Source organism: Lineus longissimus, chromosome 5 (genome assembly GCF_910592395.1).
Source record: "Lineus longissimus chromosome 5, tnLinLong1.2, whole genome shotgun sequence".
NCBI classification, from domain to species: domain Eukaryota; kingdom Metazoa; phylum Nemertea; class Pilidiophora; order Heteronemertea; family Lineidae; genus Lineus; species Lineus longissimus.
In genome coordinates, this window is record NC_088312.1 from 1,934,658 (window position 1) to 1,956,227 (window position 21,570).

Here is a 21,570-nt window from a genome sequence, read left to right on the forward strand (position 1 = left end):
CTCTAGACTACCTTCAGGTTTAAAGGAACCGAACAAAATAAAGACAGGATAAAGCCACTACCTGAAACACTCTTAATGGTAACATTAACCTAGATATTTTAAAGACACGTTTATGAAACGCGTTCTTCCTTTAAGGAGTGACTTTATCCTAGCATTAGGGCTAAAGGCACTTTATTAGGCTTTATGAAACAGGTCCCTAGGCCAACACTATGCCCTAACGACCGTGCTTATTATGCCTTGAATAAAGCCACAAGCTTTCAGCGGGATAGCCGGCGGTTCTCTCACATCACAACACCCACGCCGTTCGATGAACGTGTGCGAAGGGAGTAGGGTACGAGTGATTTTTCAAGGATGTGGTTTGCATGGCTTGTCTGACGGATCAATGCCGAAAGTATTCTAAATGAATAATGGGTATTGATATAGATAAACGTTGGACGATGATGATCATTAAAAATTCATTTACAATATTCGCTGATGTTCTCAACATCATGTATTTGCAACAATGGATTATACTTTTCTATGTGATAATGATGCGTTATTGTAACAAACCCAACTTTTTGCAACAGAAATCAATATGTTTATATTTGATTCATCATTGATATCATCATACCAGCAGTATTTGCAATGCTTACATTGCATTTTTTTAAATAATGCAGGAGTGAAAACCGGGTGTTAAAAAAATGCACCATGACGTGTATTTTCAAACACCCGACATGATGACACCCCCGAAGCACCTAGCAGTCACAAATTTGGTGTTGTCATTACCAGCTTGTTCATGTACAAGCACATTCGCGATCGAAGAAAGAAGTATATCAAGTTTTTGTCTTTTTTTCTAACATATCTAGGCTACATGTGACTTCAAAACATCAAATGTGCATTTCATGTATTTACAAGATGTATAGGTAGATAAACATTGTCATAGCGAATTCTACTCAATCTGTGTCTACAAGCTTACATAGTTATTGTATATAAGGTCTATTGCTAGATGTGTTAGTCATGTTAAACATCACCTTGAACATAAATTTCGAATACAATCGACGTCGAATGAATCAACCAATTGACAATACGATACTAGAAACTAGAGTGACTACAATGTACAAATTTGTAAACAAGTTCTTAGATCCACTATCCAGCGGTACTGCCTCGGTCCTTTTCGCCAGCCATTTGTAGCCTTCTATTCTCCGTTGTTTGATCAGTTCCGCACCAACTTCCTTCAGGCATTTCTGATGGAAACTATTCAGCCAGATTTTCTAAAAAATGTAGATTTATGCTTGGTGGAAATACGTTGTTTTTGATGATGACGACGACGATGATAATCAGTTGAACCTATAGTGACACATGAGTGAAACCGCATTGATCATATCAATTACATTGTATATCACATTATTGACAGCATCACCATGTAAGATATCAGCCAGTGTATACGTTCTTGCTAGATAAGCTGTAAACTAATCAAAACAACCTAGCAAGTCCTATGCATTAACCATCATATGACTTGGTCTACTCCTTGTGAAAAGATTTAATTTCTGGGATAATTCCCTACCTGCTCTCTCGTCATGAGATCCAACTGAATCAGGTTCGGTTCAAATGGCACCAATGAAATGGGTTCGAATCGCAGGAACTTTTGCTTGTTACCAAGAGAATACTTGGTTTTGGCCTCCACTATTTCAACGATGGTCTCAAGTCTTACACCGAACTTTCCAATCTGATAATATCCTGGTTCTAAAAGATGGAATGGATTAGCACAAAAACATGATTTCTGTACATTCTGTATATTGTGTTCAAAACATTCCTTGATTCTTTTGTACCTTCCGTAATGCTTTAAAAGCACTCTTCGATTTGTTTGGTAATCCAGTTCCAGGCTACAATGCTACCGAAGTCCGGCTGCATATTTTCAAATTCCCTTTCTATACATGCTTCCCGAAATGGGGCGCTGAGTGTCCGAAATAGTGATGTCATAAGGGGAAACTAGACCTTATGGTGGAGGGACAAAGGAGATAGTCATGGTTGGCTGCTTCCCGAAATTGGTGGCTTGCATTGGAACTAACTTTTTCCCCCTTGTCCGTCATTAAAGGCATTCAAGTGTGTTGGTCAACCATGACTATCTCCTTTGTCCCTCCACCATAAGGCCTAGTTTCCCCATCACTATTTCGGACACTCAGCGCCCCATTTCTGGAAAGGTGTATAGCCTGCTGTTAAAATCCACAGTGGAAAGCCTTTTCTTACATAACTTAATTCTGGCCGATGAACATTATTCGGAAATATAACGAAAATATTCTTATGAATATTGGTGATGAAATCCACTTTACTACGTACCGTTAGAAAAGAACATTCCTTCTTGAAGTTTCTGGTTGAGCCGAGAACTCCATAAACTAAAATGAGGGGGACCTAAAATCAAAGTGATGGAGCGGTCAATTTAAACCCTACCCCCTCAGTCGATTGACGCTTTATAGTCGACACTGGATTTCTAGTATAGAGTCGGTATTCCACACAAATAATGAATCGGACGACAGGTTATCGCCGTCGAAACTATACACTTCCTATCGGCGTGGAGTCGATGGGTAGAAAAACTGGTTCGTTTAAATTGAATTCGACACAAACTTGCCACTATTTAGTGGTATACCCGGGGATCGGTTTTACGTGGTTTACACTGACCACTGCATTGGTCGTGTCAGTGTTCATCAAACACGAATATAGTTGTAACAAATCCAGTATATCATGCATTTTACGCTTGATAAAAACACTCTCGATCACCTTTTGTCCGGTACACATATTATGTCCATGTACGCTCAGAAAAATGGACAGGACTAACAATGTGCTAAATATTTTCGTGTTTATCTTTGACTTACCTTCATGAATGGTCATAAACATGCTCACCCCGTGCCCAGACGGGTGGAAATAGTCAAGGCCAACCTCCCAAATTGCCTGATGAGCGCTAGCCTCGAAATTATAACCTGAAGACGAAGAAAACAACTCTTATATAAGTGATTCAGCCCCTCGATCATCGTCAATACCTTCTCCTCGCGTGCATCACAATGCTGTGTAAATATTTAACGGCGGTGATTTTATGACATCGAAATGACACTTCAAAATGAGGATAATGATGAGTAGAAGCATTTTGACATAAGCAGCATTCACAAAATAACCAATAACTGCCTAACTGCCTCAATCTTTTCACAAAATCAAAAGTGTCTCCAGCAGTTTTACACAACAATATCTAAATACAGTATCTTAATCTGTATATCTAAGGACATTCAAATGGAAGATGATTTCAAAATTTTAGCGCAGATCCAATGCCCATTTCGAGGAACATTTGTTTTTCCAAATGCGTAGCCTTGTTGTTCAATGTTCGGACCAAAATCGATCTAGTCATTTCTCCAAGCAAATGTATTTCAACGGCATTATAGCTACATACCATGAACTCCTTCTCTCCACACCCATATCGCCATATTTATTGAACCCATCAAAACTCGAGTGTACATTTCTTTCACAAATTCAGTCGGAGTACCAAAGTGGACCGTCCGTGTGACGTCTGTTGTTCCATCGCTGGAAGCAGAAATAAAATCATATAATTGTAAGGCCTGCATAAAATGCTTCGGATACTGCACTGTAACGGACTGTTGATTAAAAGAGAAGGTAACCGTTGTTTATTACAGAGCATATACTGTCCTTATTGTATGTTCAGCTCTCAATTTCATTTATCCATCATATCGAAGAGCACCTTGTGAAAACCAAGCGCCTCCCTGCGAAATCTCGTGATATTTTGAGTGGTCATTCGCTCCGGTCGAAAACTTTGTGTCAGGAATGGGCTGCGCACAATGATTTGGGGACAAGCTCGGGGTTGTTATCAACTTACAGGTAGTGTCCCCCGGAATCTAAAAGATAAACCTCGTCCATCGTGATCTGTCTGTCAGATGCATTTGTTGGTGTGTAGTGAGGTTTGGCTGCATTTGGTCCCACCGACGAGATGGTTTGGAAGCTATCCCCCTTGGCGTCCTCCTGTTGGCTGAAGCACAAAGGTTTAAGTTACATCAAAAACACATTTCTTTGAAGAAATGTGATTTTGGTTACATTGTATACTGTATACATTAAAATATGTCCACATAACGATTCTTTGACCTACTGAGCAGACTAATCGTTTCGTTCAATATGAAGCATATCTGTTTCTGCCCGTGCGATAACAATTTGCCCTTATTGGAGAGAGTCTTTGGAGTAAAAATTCAATTGATGGCCACAGATCGCTACAAAACCATGCACCTAAGCAATCATTAAACAAGGTGGGTTTAAACTTACCTCCTAAACTCTGATAGTTTTACTGTCGCCGACAGCTCAGTCCAGTACTCACCGGCCTGAACAGCTTTCTCCAGAAAGGCGAAGAAATCTATCTTTGCTACGGCATCTTTCAACTAAAAAGAGAAGCACTGGCTTCACAAAGGGTTCGTGGCCATGAAAGCATTGTTCGCTAATACCGTGATTGCCTTAATATAGTGTAACGCTAACTTTTTTGAGTGTTTCCATGTCTGAGTACGTTTCTTTCTCTGATTTCCCCTGCTGAAAAGGCATGGTCTCTCTAGCAGTCTATTTCGCTGAATGTCGCCGTTTCAACACCGAAGTAGACTCGGTGTTCTTCTCTTTTCTTCTGATTAAATGTTATAAAACTTACATGAGCTCGTCTCATGCCGGCTCTCTCCACGCTGTTCTTGATTGATTTCATAAAGGCCACCGGAAGGTAATCTTCGAATCTCTTTTCCTAAAATAGATATATGACTCTGGTAATTAATGTTGAGAAGAACACCTTAGGTAGAACCCCAAACTAGCCTCTTCCAACAGCCGTGTACGGACGCACGTCAGGGTTTATCAGCGGTTTATCTAACACACATTACATACCACGACTTATGTATGGTATGGCGATTTCATCACGATTTCTCCCATGGTTTTATTCTGGCTTATTACAATCCATTTTTCGTGACTACGCGACAAACTTTTTAAGTGCCTCTGGTACAAGAATGGCTTAGAAAATTCCATTATGACTTGATTGCGTAAATGTGAGGGAGCACAACCACTATTTCGAATGCAGGAAGAAGAGATTGGTTAGGTTGATAACATCAGCAGAGCTTCTTCCTAAAGAAACATGTTAAATATCCTACTTTATCCACTGTCCTCCAAATAGCGTAGCTCGACTTTCCAATCCAAATCTTCCTCGTATCTGGGTTCTTGTTCACCTTCGCTAGATCGTCAAAAAATGAATTGTAGTCTTTTATCTGAAAAACAATATCGTTTGGTGACCTTTTTCTTTGGAAGGAACGTGTGATGTGGGTTGAAGTCGATAAATCAGCTTGGCCTGCATCGACTACGACGAGTGAATTGCATCGCATAAAACTTGTCTTGGAAGTTTTACAGCTCAATAAATTTAAGCATTAATGATTTTTTTTATGTGTTTGCTTATACGAAAACCAAAGGCACACGAATATATGTTTTCTATCGTGGTTTCTGGTGTCAAATGCTGGACTGACATTATCCCAGACGTTATACCTTGACTGATCCCGAAGACCCCGTTAAATGCTTCTTGAGTTCCGCCGTCTCTTTGTACTCTCTGTCTTGTATGTACAACCTAAAAGAAAATACATTGAGCCACTCACTATTCGACGGTTCGATTACTTTCTTCCGTTTGTATACATATTCTTCTTTATCATCGAAAAACGATTGTGACCCATCCATAAAAACTGATGTCACCAGATGACAGCACATCCGCGGGCAACCTAGTTTTTTATAGACCGCTCGTGTTTAGAAGGATCATTCCCTGGGCTACAATATACCATTCCGTCGATCGCCATAGAATATATCCTTTTTTGAGTGGGGGAGTAATAGGTAGAACCCCAAACCAGCCTCTGCCAACAGCCGTGTTGACATTTATTCTGAGTTTCTGTTACTTACGTTGATTCGTTCTTGGTGATGATGGAATACGAGAGAAAAACAGGCGTGTAACTGATGTCATCTCCCCTCAAGTTGTACAGCCCTTCAATAACGAACGAATATATCATTATTTTATTATAATGTATAATGCATTACGATTTCCAATTTGCTGTTCAAATGATTCACCACCTATGATTCAGCATGTTCAATTTAGGTAGACAATGAGTTGGCGAAATCAAGTGATCCGATGGTCATGACAACATATTCTGGCCGAGTTTCGATTTCGTGGTACATGTTCTTCATCAACTGGATTAAAATGGTGAAATTAGAGTACATACATGTAGACAAATCAATTCATTAACACACACAGAGAATGTAAGACTTCAATGTACTTACACGCAATATCATCTAGAGCGGCCAAAACCATAACGTCAGCATTTTTTTGCGTCATTTTCTCTCTGACATCGGCTAGCTTTTCTTGCCATGCTTTTCCTACAAATGTATAGATGATAAGTACATGTAGTTTAATTGCAACTGCTGATCGGAAACTCGCTTCTCCTCAACGTCCCAGTAGGCTACGCGAAGAGTTCCCTAATAGCTTAAGGGCGGAGAGAATCGGCCCCGGCAGTTTCGGATAGACGGAGGATTTGATACGCGCTCTGTGGTCAAATACGAATATCTTTTCGGTTGTATTCAATACCAGGATTGGTATTTGGTGTTCTACGCTGAAACAAACTGTTTGAAATGGGCTCTTCCGTGCCCCATTTTTAAATTTAGCATAATATCACTTTGATCCGGGCCTGCCGAAAACATAGTAAGTCACTACTAAATAACTTCAACTTGGCGTTTCATGTCCATTATTGATGAACTTGTTTTTTTATGAAAACTTAGACCCAGTTCTACCACGGTACTATCCTTTACCTGCATATTTCATTTCGAGAATCAAGAGATGAGATCTTTTGATTTTCGGCCTTCCCTCGGTCCAGATCTGATCAATAAGGTTGGTCATCAAGGGTACGAGGCTTATGTTCTTGGCAGCAAAGCCTTTCTCGTAGTATTGGAAGCGTTCCGCTTTCATTAATCTTGGATCCAGGCCTATCTTATCACCTGGACTCAGATGGGCAATGAGCCATTCAGTGACGGAAGGCGGCGGGGGTTCATGATATACTAGGAAACGGTTATTGTGCAATTGTACAGTTAGATAAACAATGCAGAATAATAAAATACAAAACTACGTGTACATGATAGTATGTAATGAATGTACAATGTATCACACTCACAAATATAGGTTTTTAAAGTTTTGGAAAACCTTTCAGGGCTTTTCAGTCAACACATTTACACGTTTTGTGCACCCCGTAGAGGTTTTCAGGGAAGTAAAAAAGCCTCGGAGGTTTTTTCCAGAAACCGTTTTGGTCAATTTAGTGTTGATACACTCTGAAAAACCTCTAGGGGTGCAAGTTAGGTAGCTTCTGGTACATACATATTCAATCTTGAAAGGCACATGCACTAATGATATATGATAAGCTACATGTATCACTCTAGTGTTCAAACAGCCAATGACCCGACCTGATTACTTGGTTCGGGTCGTTTTGGGCTCCAGACAGGCGGAAAGGGCATCCAGGACCATAAAAATCATTTTTTAACCAATTGCTTTTTTAATAGTTAAATATAGATTGTCGACCAGCGTTCTTATTACCAGTTTCCTAAAAATTACAGTACACATATAGGTTTTTTTAGACTCACATTTCATGAGTATCCACTGGCAGTCCATCTGTTCATCTGACTGTATGTAGTACCGGCTGTCCGTCCAAAGGGCCGCTTTCTTCGACGTGACGACAGCCATTCCTGAAAAAAAATACACAGAAACTCGCGAAGGCTTTTTAATTAAATCAGTGTCGCACTCATGGTGTAGTAGAGTACATGTACATTAAGCCATTCAGCCATCCAGTTACCATGCGACTGTTTGCAACCAGAAATACACGTAAGAAGATCAGTTGTCTGAGTTCTAGTATGAGAGCATGTGCCCAAATCGTTTGAGGCGAAAATGCGTGCGTCGCACAAGATGAGGTAAGACCTAAGGCCTTTTAGTAATAGTCGCAAAGCAAAGTATTCGACAACTGCTTCAACTTACCTGCACTTCCAGTAAACCCTGTTATAAAACGCAACCGCTTGTCGAAATTACTCACATACTCGGTCTGAAATAAGATGATACGAGTTGTCACAAAAAAAGTTTTGCACCGTTTCTTCAAATTGCCTGTAACAACGCTGAGTTGTGTTGCCAGGGGTCAGAAATTTTGTGAAATCATGTATTCTCACGCATAGGGCCAATTTACTCAAAATCGAGGTCGTGATGACATTTTCACTGCAAACCTTTAAAGCGACTGGAATATGTGTCTCTACTCCATTGCTATTTTTCATTTCAGTGCCACGCATCTACGCTTGAAAGCGTACTCTGAGAGACAAACTTATACTTAAACTAAAACCGGCCCTGTAACTCCTCAAAACGCACTTTAAATACACTAACATTCTAAAACGCCAGTGAGCGAGTATATATAGACCCAGGAAGGTTATTCAACCAACAGCGTGGCTTTAGGTTTCATTTTGCAGGATTTCTTTTTGCACTAACCATTGGAACAGTCATAAAACATGGTTTCTTTCAACTCTTACCTGTAACTTTATTGTAACGAAAACTTGCTCGCTGCAGCCTTTATATTTCCAATGGCTCTACCATATAGCCATTAGTTAGACAATCAGAGTGGTAACTATGAATATATCGGGGGGGGGGGGGGGGCTATTGAGAAAGAAAACCTCGAGAGGCATTTACCGAAAATTTCAAGTTTCAAACTGAGGTACCGTTTTCTTAATCATGTTACCTGTAAGTTGCATGTTTTGAAAAATACTCAAGAGATATCGCCAATGAGCACACTCCTGAGTCTTGATGCACATCCAATATAGTTGTGTCTATAGTACCATTGGAAACAGCCAACAAGGCTTTAACCGACATTTCCAGGTCTTACCCCTTGGCTCCCGTACTATTATCGTTCTCCCTATTTTCCGTAGCTCCCGTAATTTTCGCTGTTTTTACTAATAATCCGCCGATTTTACTGGCATGATCCTTTTTTACCTGATGTGCATCACCAGAGGGTACAATGTACGCACTCAATCCGCCATTCTCTTCTTTCGCCATTTCCTCCCGTAAGGCCTGCACTCGTTTGCTAGAATCTGTCCGTGTGGGGGACGCCGCCTTGAAAAGAACACAATTGTGTAATAGTCTTCGCATCCTGATAAAAACGTCCTCGACTTTAGGTGTGAATAACCTTATATTATATTCGTTATTGGGCAATAATATTATGTTCAAATACATTTTTAAAGCCCATCGCGATCACGATTACCTATGCAATGTCGTTGATGGAATTTCTAGAAAGCTCATGACTGAGAATTACCCCAATCAGGTTTAGAATTTCGTATTTTGAATTACAATTAGAGTTCTTGTGTATAATTCTTTGTCAAGAACAGTCTGATACCTGACCGATGAAAAGTAAGTGAAAAATTTCGCAGACGGAGAGTTCCGTTTTCAATTGTGCATTGTGTACGTCTTCATTTGCATTCTCTAACAGACATTTGACGTGTGTTTGGCTATCACAAAGAGGATAATATTGCCCATTGTTTCGATGCGACGATATACCATTGAAAGTATATATAAGAGGGTCAAGTTGGTTGTTGAAAGAGCCAGAATCAGATTAAGATTAAACAAATTTCGGGTTCTCGTCTGGTCTTGAAGTCAGGTCGATTGGAGAAGCAGCCAACAGTGCTAGCCACACGACTGTGCCGAGTCGCCTTCTAATGATTCAAATACAGGTTTCCCGTCGTGCGGCAAGCAACGTTTTCCGCCCCAACCGCCCCGAAATGTATCGGGGCAAGGCATTTTGAAAGTTGCAAACTTAAATGGCCTGTTTCTTTTATGAAATGCGTTTTCTTCCTAAGCGATCTAAAGGTAGATTTCTCACCGCCCCTGGTTTACATCCATCTCTGTCGCTTGGAGAGACAGACAGACTCTTCGCCGTCCCGACGTCTGTCGCGTACATGCGCAAGTGACATATTACAAATATGAGCAGAACTGCAACAAAGGAAAAAATCCGCATCAGAGGAACATCTCGATTTCACCCCAGTTTCTGCGAAAGTTTACTGAGACTAAGACATTTACTGGAGCGAGGTGGAAACATGATACGATTTTTACGCTTTTTGCGCATTTCAGTGGTACAGTCAGTTAGTACAGTTACGAGTCATAGGAATGCACTGAAGTTTCCAAGGTAGAAAAAGGAACGCATTTTGATTTAAGATCGCTTCTGCATCATTTCAGTGCGGCTATCGATACTTAGTCTTGAATACTTCGAGGTTTTTTGTGTGGTTGCAACTTTGATGGAAGGCCTTTGCCAGCCATTAATTATTTTTGAGTATAGCAGTCAAGAGGCAGCGGCTATTGATCGAGATTTCTACCTCAACTCGAGAAAGGCCCCGGTTGATTTTTGGGCAAACAATGCTGTCCCTCACATCAGACCACTTCATAGGCGAACCAATGCAGACAGCACTTCCATTATCAAGTATAGATTATAAGATATACTTGATTATTTATGAGTATGATATCTTATAATTAATAGAGGATTTCCTTCATTCTGGTGTATGGTGGCACGGGGGATATTGTTCTCAAATGGTCTTAGCACAGGTGTATTTCCCTTGAAATGTGTCGGGAGAGACACGTATATGCCTACCATGAATAAAAAAATTAAAAGCCCCCTCCCTGATATCAAGAAAAGGTTCATACGAATATTTTACCTTTGCTTAATCAAAGATGAAAGCATATATTTTAGTTAGTAAATACGGAAAGAGGCATTTTGTTCAACTAAGAGCTTACCGTTCGACCAACCAAACACGTCCATTTGATTTTCTCTCCCGCTGCCGATTGTCAGTACCACCAGATTCCTATGGTTTTTGCGGTTAATGATGTGACCGAAAGCGCCTCCCTTGGCGCGGCATAGAACCAACCTACCAGAGACGGCTGTTGCTTGAACGACCAATTATTGGCAATCCAAGATCTCCATGGCATAGTCGAATCAGGGAGCTGCGAGGGATCTGCCGCTTGACTTGTCGACAACTACCCCCCCCCCCGAAGAATTAGCGACAACTTGCAAAACGAGGATCCTTCCCGGACTCGAAACGGTTGCCAATTGGCAGGTTCTGCAACTCATTAGCAGTTACATTAAAAAATACGTTTACTCTTCCTTTCGGAGGGAAGGCCTGTTGTCCCTCATGAAAGTTGTTTCGTGGGGGTCGATGTTATCAAGAGTTGCTCTGATAACCCTTTGATAAGACTTCAAGTTAGAACAATGGGAATTTAGGCCCAAGGTGCGAGCGGGCTTTGTTGAAAGACAATAGACTGCATGGGTATTGGGCGAGGCCGGAATACTGCCAGGTGAGGCCGGGGCAAAAAAGTAATCGCAAACCTTGCGAAAAGCTACCAACATCGAAGTACAAAGTGAGTAAAAGTAATTTATCGACGATTTATTTTTTGAACATTTCCCTTCCTCTGACCAGCCGTGTATGACAGGGCAACACTACTAGGCGATCGTTGCAGGAGCAGTTCAAAGCTTGACCAAAGATGGCGATGCTATCTCCGACCAAATTGCGGGGATTGGGTCAGAGATCGAATTTCCGTTGGGGGGGGGGGGGGACACAGAGCTGCGGTCATGGTCATTTAAACGAGAGAGGGATTCTCTCTTCGCATTGAACGGTTTTAATCAAAATCTGAAAAGCGATGAGACAATATGAATTAATGGTCTCCACTCATTATTACAACCGAAAAGCATGTTCACAACCCCCCTCCCCTTGATGGTACACTCCGGACGCAGTGGACCGGCCTCTAGCCCATCCGCAAGGAATTCTAGCCCAAACGCACGAAGAAAAAAACCAGGAAACCCCTCGATGTAAATATAGTTTGACGTCACAAGGCTAGCCAACCAATCAGGCCATTGTTTCGTCAACCAATCGCAAAGGCACCACTTCGTCCCCTCTCAGTTTCGTCCCTTTTGGGGACGAAGTATTGGTCTAACCGGTGTAACAGTAACAATTGCCCCCTGGAAAAAGTGTTCGCCGGCCCTATTGTATTCTGCAATATGGTTCTATAGAGACCCTGACCGTCAATAGCAGAGATTGAAGCGCATAATAGAATCCTTTGTTTCCCGGGCATTCTATCCTAGGACATTTTAAACTTCTACACCGGCCTCGTTCCTCACCCTAACGGCCTAATTAGGATGGTGGACGATGTAAAAGGTACAGGCCCCTGCATTGGAGCCGCTGGTGAAATCGTTTCGGTAAATAAAACACACTCTGGGCAATCAATGAAGAAGAATACTCCCAACAAATCTCTGATGTAAACGCCCCCGGATAAAATTTGATTCACATGATATACAGCGCCATGATCAAACTAGTGATACAGTGCGTTGCGTGCATAATGTGTAGCTCGGAAGGGGGTTGGTTAACTGGAGGCTCGTGCGTGTATTAAAACATTGTGGTGGTGCTTAGAGTAACTAGAGGGAGTAGCACTGGAGGATAGCGCAGATTGATTGAGTTCGAAAGACGTTTGCTCTTCGCGTTTGTTGAGATTAAGGGTGAGTTGATGATGGTTTTTTATGCATGCATGGTGAAGAATCTTGCTAAGTGTTTTTCTGACAGAAACGTTTCGCTTTCATGTAGTTTTTAGGAAAGAAAACGGATCTTTTCCGTAAGAAATAGATGGACGCTGGCAGATGGTCGCGGGTTCGGTGTTTATAAGGGCGGGCGGATACCAATGGATTCTGGTACTACATATATTTCAAATGTTAATACCTACATCATGATTCAGGTATATATGCAAATCAAGTAAGTATCCCGGCTGATATATAATGGCGGAGGGGTTAATCGTGTATGTATACGATTAATTATGAGATGTATGGGTTTACTGCCTGTTAAATGCCTATATATACATTGATACAATAAAGGACTTTCAAATTAGAAATATCTATTTTTAAACGAAAATCCCTAGCCTTGCGGTTTGGCGGTGACCTTGTTCTACTTTCTCACTGTACATGTACTATCTTTATCATCTTTTCGCATTCCTGAGCAGAACTGCTATGCCACATACGGAGAAGCTGATGTCGTCCATGCATTGATTGCCCACAAGTTGGGTACCTTGGTCTCTGAGTATGGAGTTTTCCAACGATCTGGCTTGAAGCTATCCTTTATAATAGTCAATGTTAAGGGGCCCATCCGTCCGATAATCGGCCGCAAACGATTCTGGTATTTATGTATACTGTAAAGTAGGCCTACCAGTAATCTGGCCAACTTGGCCTTGCCCATATTTTTGACGTGGCAATGCGATGAGATGCGACCAGCTTGGCTTGTGTGACCGTTGTGAAGACTCGAAAGTCTTCGCTTGTTCTCTTAAACCGTGTGGGGTGTTGGAACTGACGTCAAGAACCAAACTCAACCTGACGGGAAGGAACGGCAGCACAACTACCACGCGCTCATACACGGCCATGAAACACATCACATGCAAAAGCAGTAACCTCATTTACTGCATCACATGCAAAAGATGCAACCAACAATACGTTGGTCAAACCAAGCTCCGCCTCATGGACAGATTTGTAAAACACTTTTACAATATCTCCAAGGGCAACAAAGATGACACCATCGGCCGGCACTTCACCAGCCATAACCACGCAGGCGTTGATGATGTGTCCATATCAGTCCTGTCCTTCATCCACGCCCACCCAGAATCGCCCCAAAGTGCTGCACTCAGTGACACCATCGAAATCAGATGGATCCATAGATTGCACACTGTAGCGCCATTGGGACTCAATGTCCTAGACTAGTATGTACTGTACACATACATTGGGTGATATGAATAAAGGCTAGCAAATGCTTTTACTTCAATTTTGTACAGAAAGGCCAAGTGTAAATGTACATGGAGTTTTAGATAAAAGCATTTACTACTCTTTATTCATATCACCCAATGCCACGTCTTTTAACTTGGCCTAATCTCCTCTTAGCTTAATAATATATGTGTGGTGCAGTTCGAATCCATCAAAATACTGCTCGCAAATTAATGTATGATTATGAACGCTCACCGCTTAGGATGCTGAATGAGCCCTTTGTCTGGTAATAGCACAGCGGCTGCAGGCGAGCTCCCAATGCTCATATTCATGGATGAGTTTGCCCGTAATTGTTAATATTACTGATTTGTATAGCTCTTCTCTATTATCAGAACAATATATACACTGTGTATAATGATGAATCACCAGGGAAACGCTGGATGCAGCAGTGGTTAATAGGAAATAGAGAATAGATAATATGTAGGCTATACATGTATTCTGTTGTCATGAACAGAAAAATGTATGCTGAGAAAAATGTGATTTAGTGTACCCAGGTAAATAAAATGCATATTGTAGTAAATCACAAAACCAACGCCGGGCTGCGAACTTTTTTCCTAAACCTTTCGTGCAACACAGTGTGCATCAGCAAAACTTTCAACCAATCAGAAGGAAGCAAATCTGTGACGTAAAACTCGTAAAACATGTACATGTACATGTAGACGCATGTACAGAATAGCACAGATGCATACTCATTGATTGGGGGTGAGATTTAAACCATTATACAACACATCTTCCTGTTTGATGCTGGAATATTGTAGTTTTGTTGAAGTTGAAAGTTTTGCCGGTGTAAACTGTGTTTTACGAAAACCACAATAAGATATTCCAGCATCAAATAGCATAAAGGTGTGTTGTGTAATGGTTTAAATCATCTACTTTTCACCCCCGATCAATGAGTATGCATCGGATGATGATTGTAGGCAAGTGCTGTCTTATTTTCATCGTTTGCAGCGTGTGCGACGGGCATGCTATCCAAGTGTGGGGTCTTCGTGGAAATTTCTCACATTCGTGCTGATGCTGACAACAGATCAGTCTATGTCTACATTAATAATCAACCCTGAGAAGACTGTTCAGGCTTTGCAAATGCTCCGGTTTTACACCCGTCCATGACTAATGGTTGCTATGGCAATACCATCTATCTCGCTTCATGATATACATGTATAGCTCAGTGATGAAGCCAGATAATTCCTAGGCTATATATGGAAGATTCCAATTTGGTTTTGGAAATCACACATTGACATGACTGACACAAGGTCTGCTATAGAGGGAGGATGGATAAACAATTGACCCAGAATGTTCTTGCTGTTACTTCGATACAATTTGCATCAATCTGGATGTTGGCTTATTTAAATTAGATGTATGTAATTGTAATGGAAAAAAGTGTACAGTGTCAATGCATTTAAAATGTCAGTGGCAACGCGGCATAATAAATATTGTATGGCTACACGCATCACGGTCACTATAAATAGATAATTTAAGAGCTGTATTTCATTGAAGTCAGTGAAGAGTTGAAGAGTGACAGCCTGTAATCAAATTTTTTTCCGTAGCTTCTGATAAAAAATGCTTTTATACCAACATATTTTCATTTACAACACTCTCCATCAATCCTTTGTGAACAGATCTCAAATAAAATGTAGCCGGAATTTGGTGCCTCATGGGAGATTTTACAGTGTTGCCCACAGCAACCAACTGAGAGAATGGCACATTGATATAGACTAATCGTGCGACAAACCTAATCACCAGAACTTGTTCCATTAATGGCAAGTGGATATCGGAGATGTTCGGGCTATATTGGGGCAATTAAACGATACATATCATTGCCGGTGTAGAAGTAGAAAATGTCCCCCACCGGAAGAAGTGTTTGGTCTTATCATTTCCCCAACGGATTATGTTATATGGTTCTGCGCATAATGGAATCGCCTATTCCCCGGACATGTGGGACGCTTCGAAAGGAATTCTTCTCACAATTCATCGACTTATTTCTTGTTCGACAGATTTTCGACGTCACAAAAATCATTTACTCGGGCTTCTCAACGCGATTTCGACGTCGAATTTGCAGTGGGAGGGGAGAGTGTTTTGTTAGACTTGAACGGAAATTGTCAGATAGGATACATGTATTTGGACCACATTATCACAGCGTAAACCAAGATATAACGAACTTTGACTCGGTGCTGAGTCTGTGCACAGACGGCGGTTCCCCCAGAGAATCATTGACGGGCCCATGGAAGATTCTATGATGATGCAATATATTTTGTGTCTAAGCTTATCCAGTGAGTGTCTGGAGAAGATTATATAGCTGTAAAATGGGTCGAGTAGTGCCTTATAAGTATTGGTGCGACATTACACTTTGGAGTTTGATTTCCGATTATGTGGGGCTGGAATGTCTTCAATTTCAGCTAAATACATAATCACCCTTGTACAATAACGCATTCAAGATGGAAACTTCGATCTCGCATTCCCATTGGTTTAGAGAACTCCAAGGAAATATTTTACACCCAAAACACTTTATCAGACAATGTAGCCTGCTACACTTTTTTTACTTCAAGTTGTTTCTGCATAGGTCAACGGCGTTGGCTTACTTTTCTTTGCAGTTTCTGCTGTTGAATCCCCTCTGTTCGGATGTTATCCAAGTTTCAGGTCGATTGATCATAGGATTTTCATTTACCTTTTACTTGTACTTGCTCATAAATCTTGGGCTCAAGCATTCCCTTCATGGAAGAGCTCAGCAAGTGCACACCTGAACTTACGTTTCTCGGCTAGTAGCAAACAAGGGGTTGATATATATTGGAATGTTACTAACTCTTCTAATTGTTGGCTATATGAGAAAAACTATTGCACTCTCTGACGTACTGAAGTGCTTAAGTAGGCTCTTACCTGGCGTAAGGAATTAATGGATAAAATTCTTCGAAGTGGTCATGAATCGGTCAATGAAAAGCCGATCCTCTCTCCTCGTTAGACAATCGACGCTATTCCGGCCCTTTGAAATAGTTCTTAGGGTCAGAGTTCGATAAGTTTCACCCTACATGTCGGTCTTCAGCTGAATTCCCTAGGGCTGTATAATGGTCAGATTTCGTTGCTTTTTCGCGTAGTATACAAAACTTCGACACTGGCATTCGAGGATGCTCAAAGGTTGGATGTGGTATAGGATAAGACTGAATTGAAAGAAACGAGTCACTTCGGTCTGCACAACATGTGTGTATTCTTGGTTGTTTCCATCCCATCAAAATTACTTGGCACAACGAAATATGCACACGTATTTCAGGCAGTCAAAATCGTTTATTTTTTGTTCATCGACAGATTTTCACCGTTTTCATCAATGTACAAAAATGATCATATGACTATGAGGCCTTCACACAATTGTGCGCAACGATTAACGAATCACTGTATAAAAGTTCCTATATACGGATGTGTAGTCATGTCTGTGGAGGCTGCGATGCAATCATGGGATCAGAGATCACGCTCTTCTATGGTACCAGACTTTACAATATGTGATTTGTATCGTTTCAGATAAAATGGCAGAAAAGCAAGCATACAATCAGCCCATGGTGGTGGTCGGCCAGCCCGCTTATGTCGAGGCGGACTACACCATTCCTAGAGCCAAGGTCCCCGGCATTATGATGCTTGTTATTGCTTGTTTCAATGGGATCGGCTTCCTTGTCGCCGGAATCTTGACAGGAGCTTTTGGTGGAGTAATAGGTATACACATTCCGTATTTTGATGTATTTTGGTAATAGAGGGATCTTCAAAAACTGTTATTCAGATGCAGGTGGACTCAAATACATTCTAATTATTAACTTAAGAATACAATCAAATACATTCAAATTATCATCTTAAAAAAATAATGATGTTCTCATATTTATTCCAGAACTTATCGTCGCATTCTTGCTGTATGGCTTGGTTGGTTTCCTTGCTACATATGCTGCGTTCAAGCAACAGAAAGGACAGGCATGTGTAGTGGCAATGATCATATTTGCCGTCTTTGCATTGGTTAACTCCTTTGGTCAGGTAAGCCAGTGTCGAGAAGGCATTTTCTTGTTTTTGTAGTTCTTGATATCATCAGTATATATAAAAGACTTGGAACGTGACAATTTCACAACATTTTCGTGGTCCCTGTAAGTTATCACAATTTCTCGGCAGTACAGCATCACCATTTTCTTTTCGTTCCTTGATATAATTTTTTCCTTTCTTCCAGCTCATTTACCGTGCCGTATGGATTTTAACCGGGACTCTCCTGGCCGTTCATGGGGGTGGACAATTGTCTGTAGTAAGTACATGTGCAATAAATATTGGCCAGATACTGTATACATGTAAATATTCCCATAAGGTTTTGTCAAGATAATATATAGGCCACCCGATTGCACGTTCTAAAATTGCACATTCTATCGATTCGGAAATTTGCCAAAAAATGTTGATTGGAAAAACAAAGAATTTCGCAATCTGCCAAATTAAAAAAAAAAAATTAAAAAATTTTCAGAACTTTTTACGAATCTCAACCTTAAAAAGATTAGCCGTTAACTGTACTTGATAACCGTAATCTAAGCCACTTAAATGATCTTGGAGAACCTTTGATTTTTTAGCTTATCCTGATCATATCGTGCATCGCCGCGTTCTTCGCCATCCTTGTGTTCATTCTGACCATCGTCCTGATAGTCTTTGGAAGCAAGGTTGTCTGTCAGTGCTGCGGAGCCCCGTCCCAGGCAAGCGGTGGTGTCATCTACCAGGCTGCTCCAAGCGGCCAACAGGCCTAGAAGGTCCAAATCACCGGATGTTGGAATGGAATTCCTGGATTGATGTAAAGATTTCCTAAGTACAGATATACTGGGTCGATCTTTTCACCTGTTTTCTATGTGTATTAGATTGATTAGTATTAGTATTAGTATACACGTATTAGTTTCCGTGATGACTTCATCCATTGCGCAGGCCGGAAGACTGATGTATAGTATGAAGGGTTAAAGGATATACATTATGTGTTCATTACAGCTTACAACATGGCACTTGCAACATCGCTTAGATAATCTAGAAATTAGATAGGCAAGCAATGATGTTGCTATGTAGAAACGGTCGAAGTAAAACAAAGCAAAACAGGCAAAGAATACCAGTAGCATGTTTTGATTGTTGTCCCCAAACCATCCTAATACAGGTCCACCAAGAAAGAGCGAACACTGGTTCTCTCTCACTTATATTGAGATAGGAATTTACGGTCCATAATGTGTCTTTTTTCAATCTGCCAACATTCTATCACCTTGCTTGAGCTGACGATAAATCTTTAGGTAGTCTCAGGTTCAATTTGTGCTTGATTATAGTTGTCTAATTGTATGGAAAGAAGCATTGAATGTATGTGGTAGTTATTTTCAGTTAACCATTTCATAAATGAATGTGGTGTGGTGTTGGGTGTTGAATGATGTGTGGGACTATATACGTGGTATATTTTATGATCATTACTTTTCTCAAGTCTGAGAAGGAAGAAAAAGATTTCTACCAAGTAATACACTGGAGATTCGTCTTCAGATTTTGTGCTATTTTACAATAATAACAGTTGAAGACTGTATTGCCCTGCCGTGTTTTACCGCTACTAGTAATTAGCAGGCGGAAGCACCGATCCTTTAGTTGTCAACATGTTTTCATCGTAGAATTCCCACTAGTTTTCAAAATATGATGCCGAAACAACTACCTGGTCTCTCTTCAAGCCCCCCTCCCCCCACCGAAAATGTTTTACGCCAACATGACTTACAGGCAGGTGTTGCATTTGAGTAATACTGCTAGTGCTGATTTTATTCAATTGTGACCAGATGAATACTGCGCCCTCGGCCTCGGCTCCAGTGGACGCCGTTGCTGCGTAGAACTGGCACACTTGGCGCCAGTGTAGTCTCATCCGTCTGGTTGTACCTGGTAACCATAGACGGGTTGGCTGGGCTAATGCATAATTGGCAGTGAGTATTACTGTGTAATATTTCAGAGTTTTATTAGACATCGCGACAATTCCAATGCATTTTACACAATATATTTCACGGAAGCGTGTCCTTTGTAATAACAACGTGCGAAGATACACACGAGACGCCAGAAACAGAGCTTCTTTTTTAATACTAGTGCGTGTACATGTACATGTATATCAAAATGTCCTGTTCTATTGTTGATAGATTTTTAAGAAGTTAGAAACATATTATGTCTTTACAGGATGTTCTTAATCGTTGTAATTTACTTGTTATATATGAATATATATCTATGGTAGCTATAAACATGGCATTTTAGGCCACACCAATTTGATTCTACATGTAGGTTGTCAATTACGGTAATCTCTCACCCCTTAGCCTGATGCTCCCCTAGTGACACTTTTATTAGTTAAAAATCAATTTGACCATTTTTGAAAAGTTACCATTGCAGTAATAACGAGTATGAAAGACAAAAAACATCATACTTCTCTGATTGTATCAATTAATCTGAAACAGTTTTGGTTGAAGAAAAGATATAATATTGTCTGCGTTTTTGCATGCATCAATGTCCGCAGTTGGTGGTCGAATATGTCACTGGGAGCATCCCGTGTTGGGGTTAAACGATTAATGTTAAGCGAACAATCAATTTGGCGAGGTCGCAGCACATTAACATGACATGTATGTTTTGATGTTGAAAGCACAACATGGGTGAACTTGTAATTTTCTTCGCAACTGAATTATAGGAGCTATGTTTCGAGGGTTTCACGATTTCGTTTCAAATCGACGTTTTTGCCTTTATATGTTGGATACTCCAGGGTGGTACCATTAGGCGATATTATCTATGTTTTCCGTCCGTAATGGGCTTATTTTCATTAAATTTCTTTATTTTGTCATCAGTCTCTTCGAGAACGATTAAGCGGCGCAATGTTCGCCACTACGACACTACCGTCCGAACGCTCACACTGTCCTGACGAAGTCCAGTGTAATTCACGGTGCCTGAGCCCTATTTTAGGGCGTAATCATAAGTGGCTAGATGGGACTTCTTCAGTGGCACAAGTAAGGTCTAGAGACGATCACAAAACACTTGATTGCAAAAATGTCACCATTTCATTCTCCTTTGAAGATATTACAGTGAACAATGTTGTTAGTCTTAGCCTATTTACGCTATTTTAGTTGACTGCAAATGGGAACCTTTGATTGGTTGTATAAACTTCCCCATAGATCCCTCCTCGGCAACTAGAAAGTCTGTATTTTTCATTGAACACTTTGGTAAAAATTATATTTGAAAGCAGTCGAGAACAACATGTCATTTTACAAAATTTGTATTTTTGTAGTCTATACGTCTCCCTGTAATCAGCTCTAAGAGCGTTCTGAGTCTCATGAGTAGAAGTGCATCAGTGGCATTATAAACAACAAATCGTTGTTACAACATGTTGGTAGTATTTTTACCTCAACTTTCATATACATTTCTATGTTTTTAATGATTTTAATTCCATTTTGTAATTTAGTCGCATGAGATGAATCTATGCACTGATATTTGTCAGGGAATCGTAACCATGATTACTCGTCTGTCTTATCTGGATATTTAATATGTAACGTTAATAAACTTTCAGAGTGAATAAAATTGTTGTTGACTGTGTAATTTTTCTCTCCTCATGAGCTTGACCCTGGAAAATATTTCCTATTTCCCATATTTCCTTTCAGTGCAGGTGTATCTTGTTTCCGCCTGGTGGTTTAACATGACGTACGTCGATTTGCTTAGA

General features: G+C 40.6%; 2 protein-coding genes across 2 annotated transcripts; one reads left to right on the plus strand and one right to left on the minus strand.

Moving 5' to 3' along the window:
* Positions 1-472: 472 nt before the first annotated feature.
* On the minus strand, positions 473-10,957 carry LOC135488117 (xaa-Pro aminopeptidase 1-like). Its single transcript, XM_064772581.1, has 18 exons — positions 10,826-10,957; positions 9,921-10,030; positions 9,038-9,157; positions 8,045-8,108; positions 7,657-7,758; positions 6,835-7,080; positions 6,310-6,405; positions 5,935-6,016; positions 5,533-5,611; positions 5,148-5,261; positions 4,664-4,750; positions 4,294-4,406; positions 3,857-4,006; positions 3,416-3,546; positions 2,850-2,954; positions 2,317-2,388; positions 1,544-1,722; positions 473-1,250 (listed from the first exon to the last, which is right to left on the minus strand). The coding sequence occupies exons 1-18, from the start codon at positions 10,848-10,850 to the stop codon at positions 1,050-1,052; spliced, it is 2,076 nt and encodes a 691-aa protein (XP_064628651.1). The 5' UTR covers positions 10,851-10,957; the 3' UTR covers positions 473-1,049.
* Positions 10,958-12,267: 1,310 nt separating this feature from the next.
* LOC135488414 (uncharacterized) lies at positions 12,268-21,431 on the plus strand. Its single transcript, XM_064773019.1, has 5 exons — positions 12,268-12,578; positions 17,385-17,573; positions 17,743-17,882; positions 18,070-18,141; positions 18,455-21,431. Exons 2-5 carry the CDS (start codon positions 17,390-17,392, stop codon positions 18,623-18,625), a joined length of 567 nt encoding a protein of 188 aa, XP_064629089.1. The 5' UTR covers positions 12,268-12,578; positions 17,385-17,389; the 3' UTR covers positions 18,626-21,431.
* The last annotated feature ends 139 nt before the right edge of the window (positions 21,432-21,570 follow it).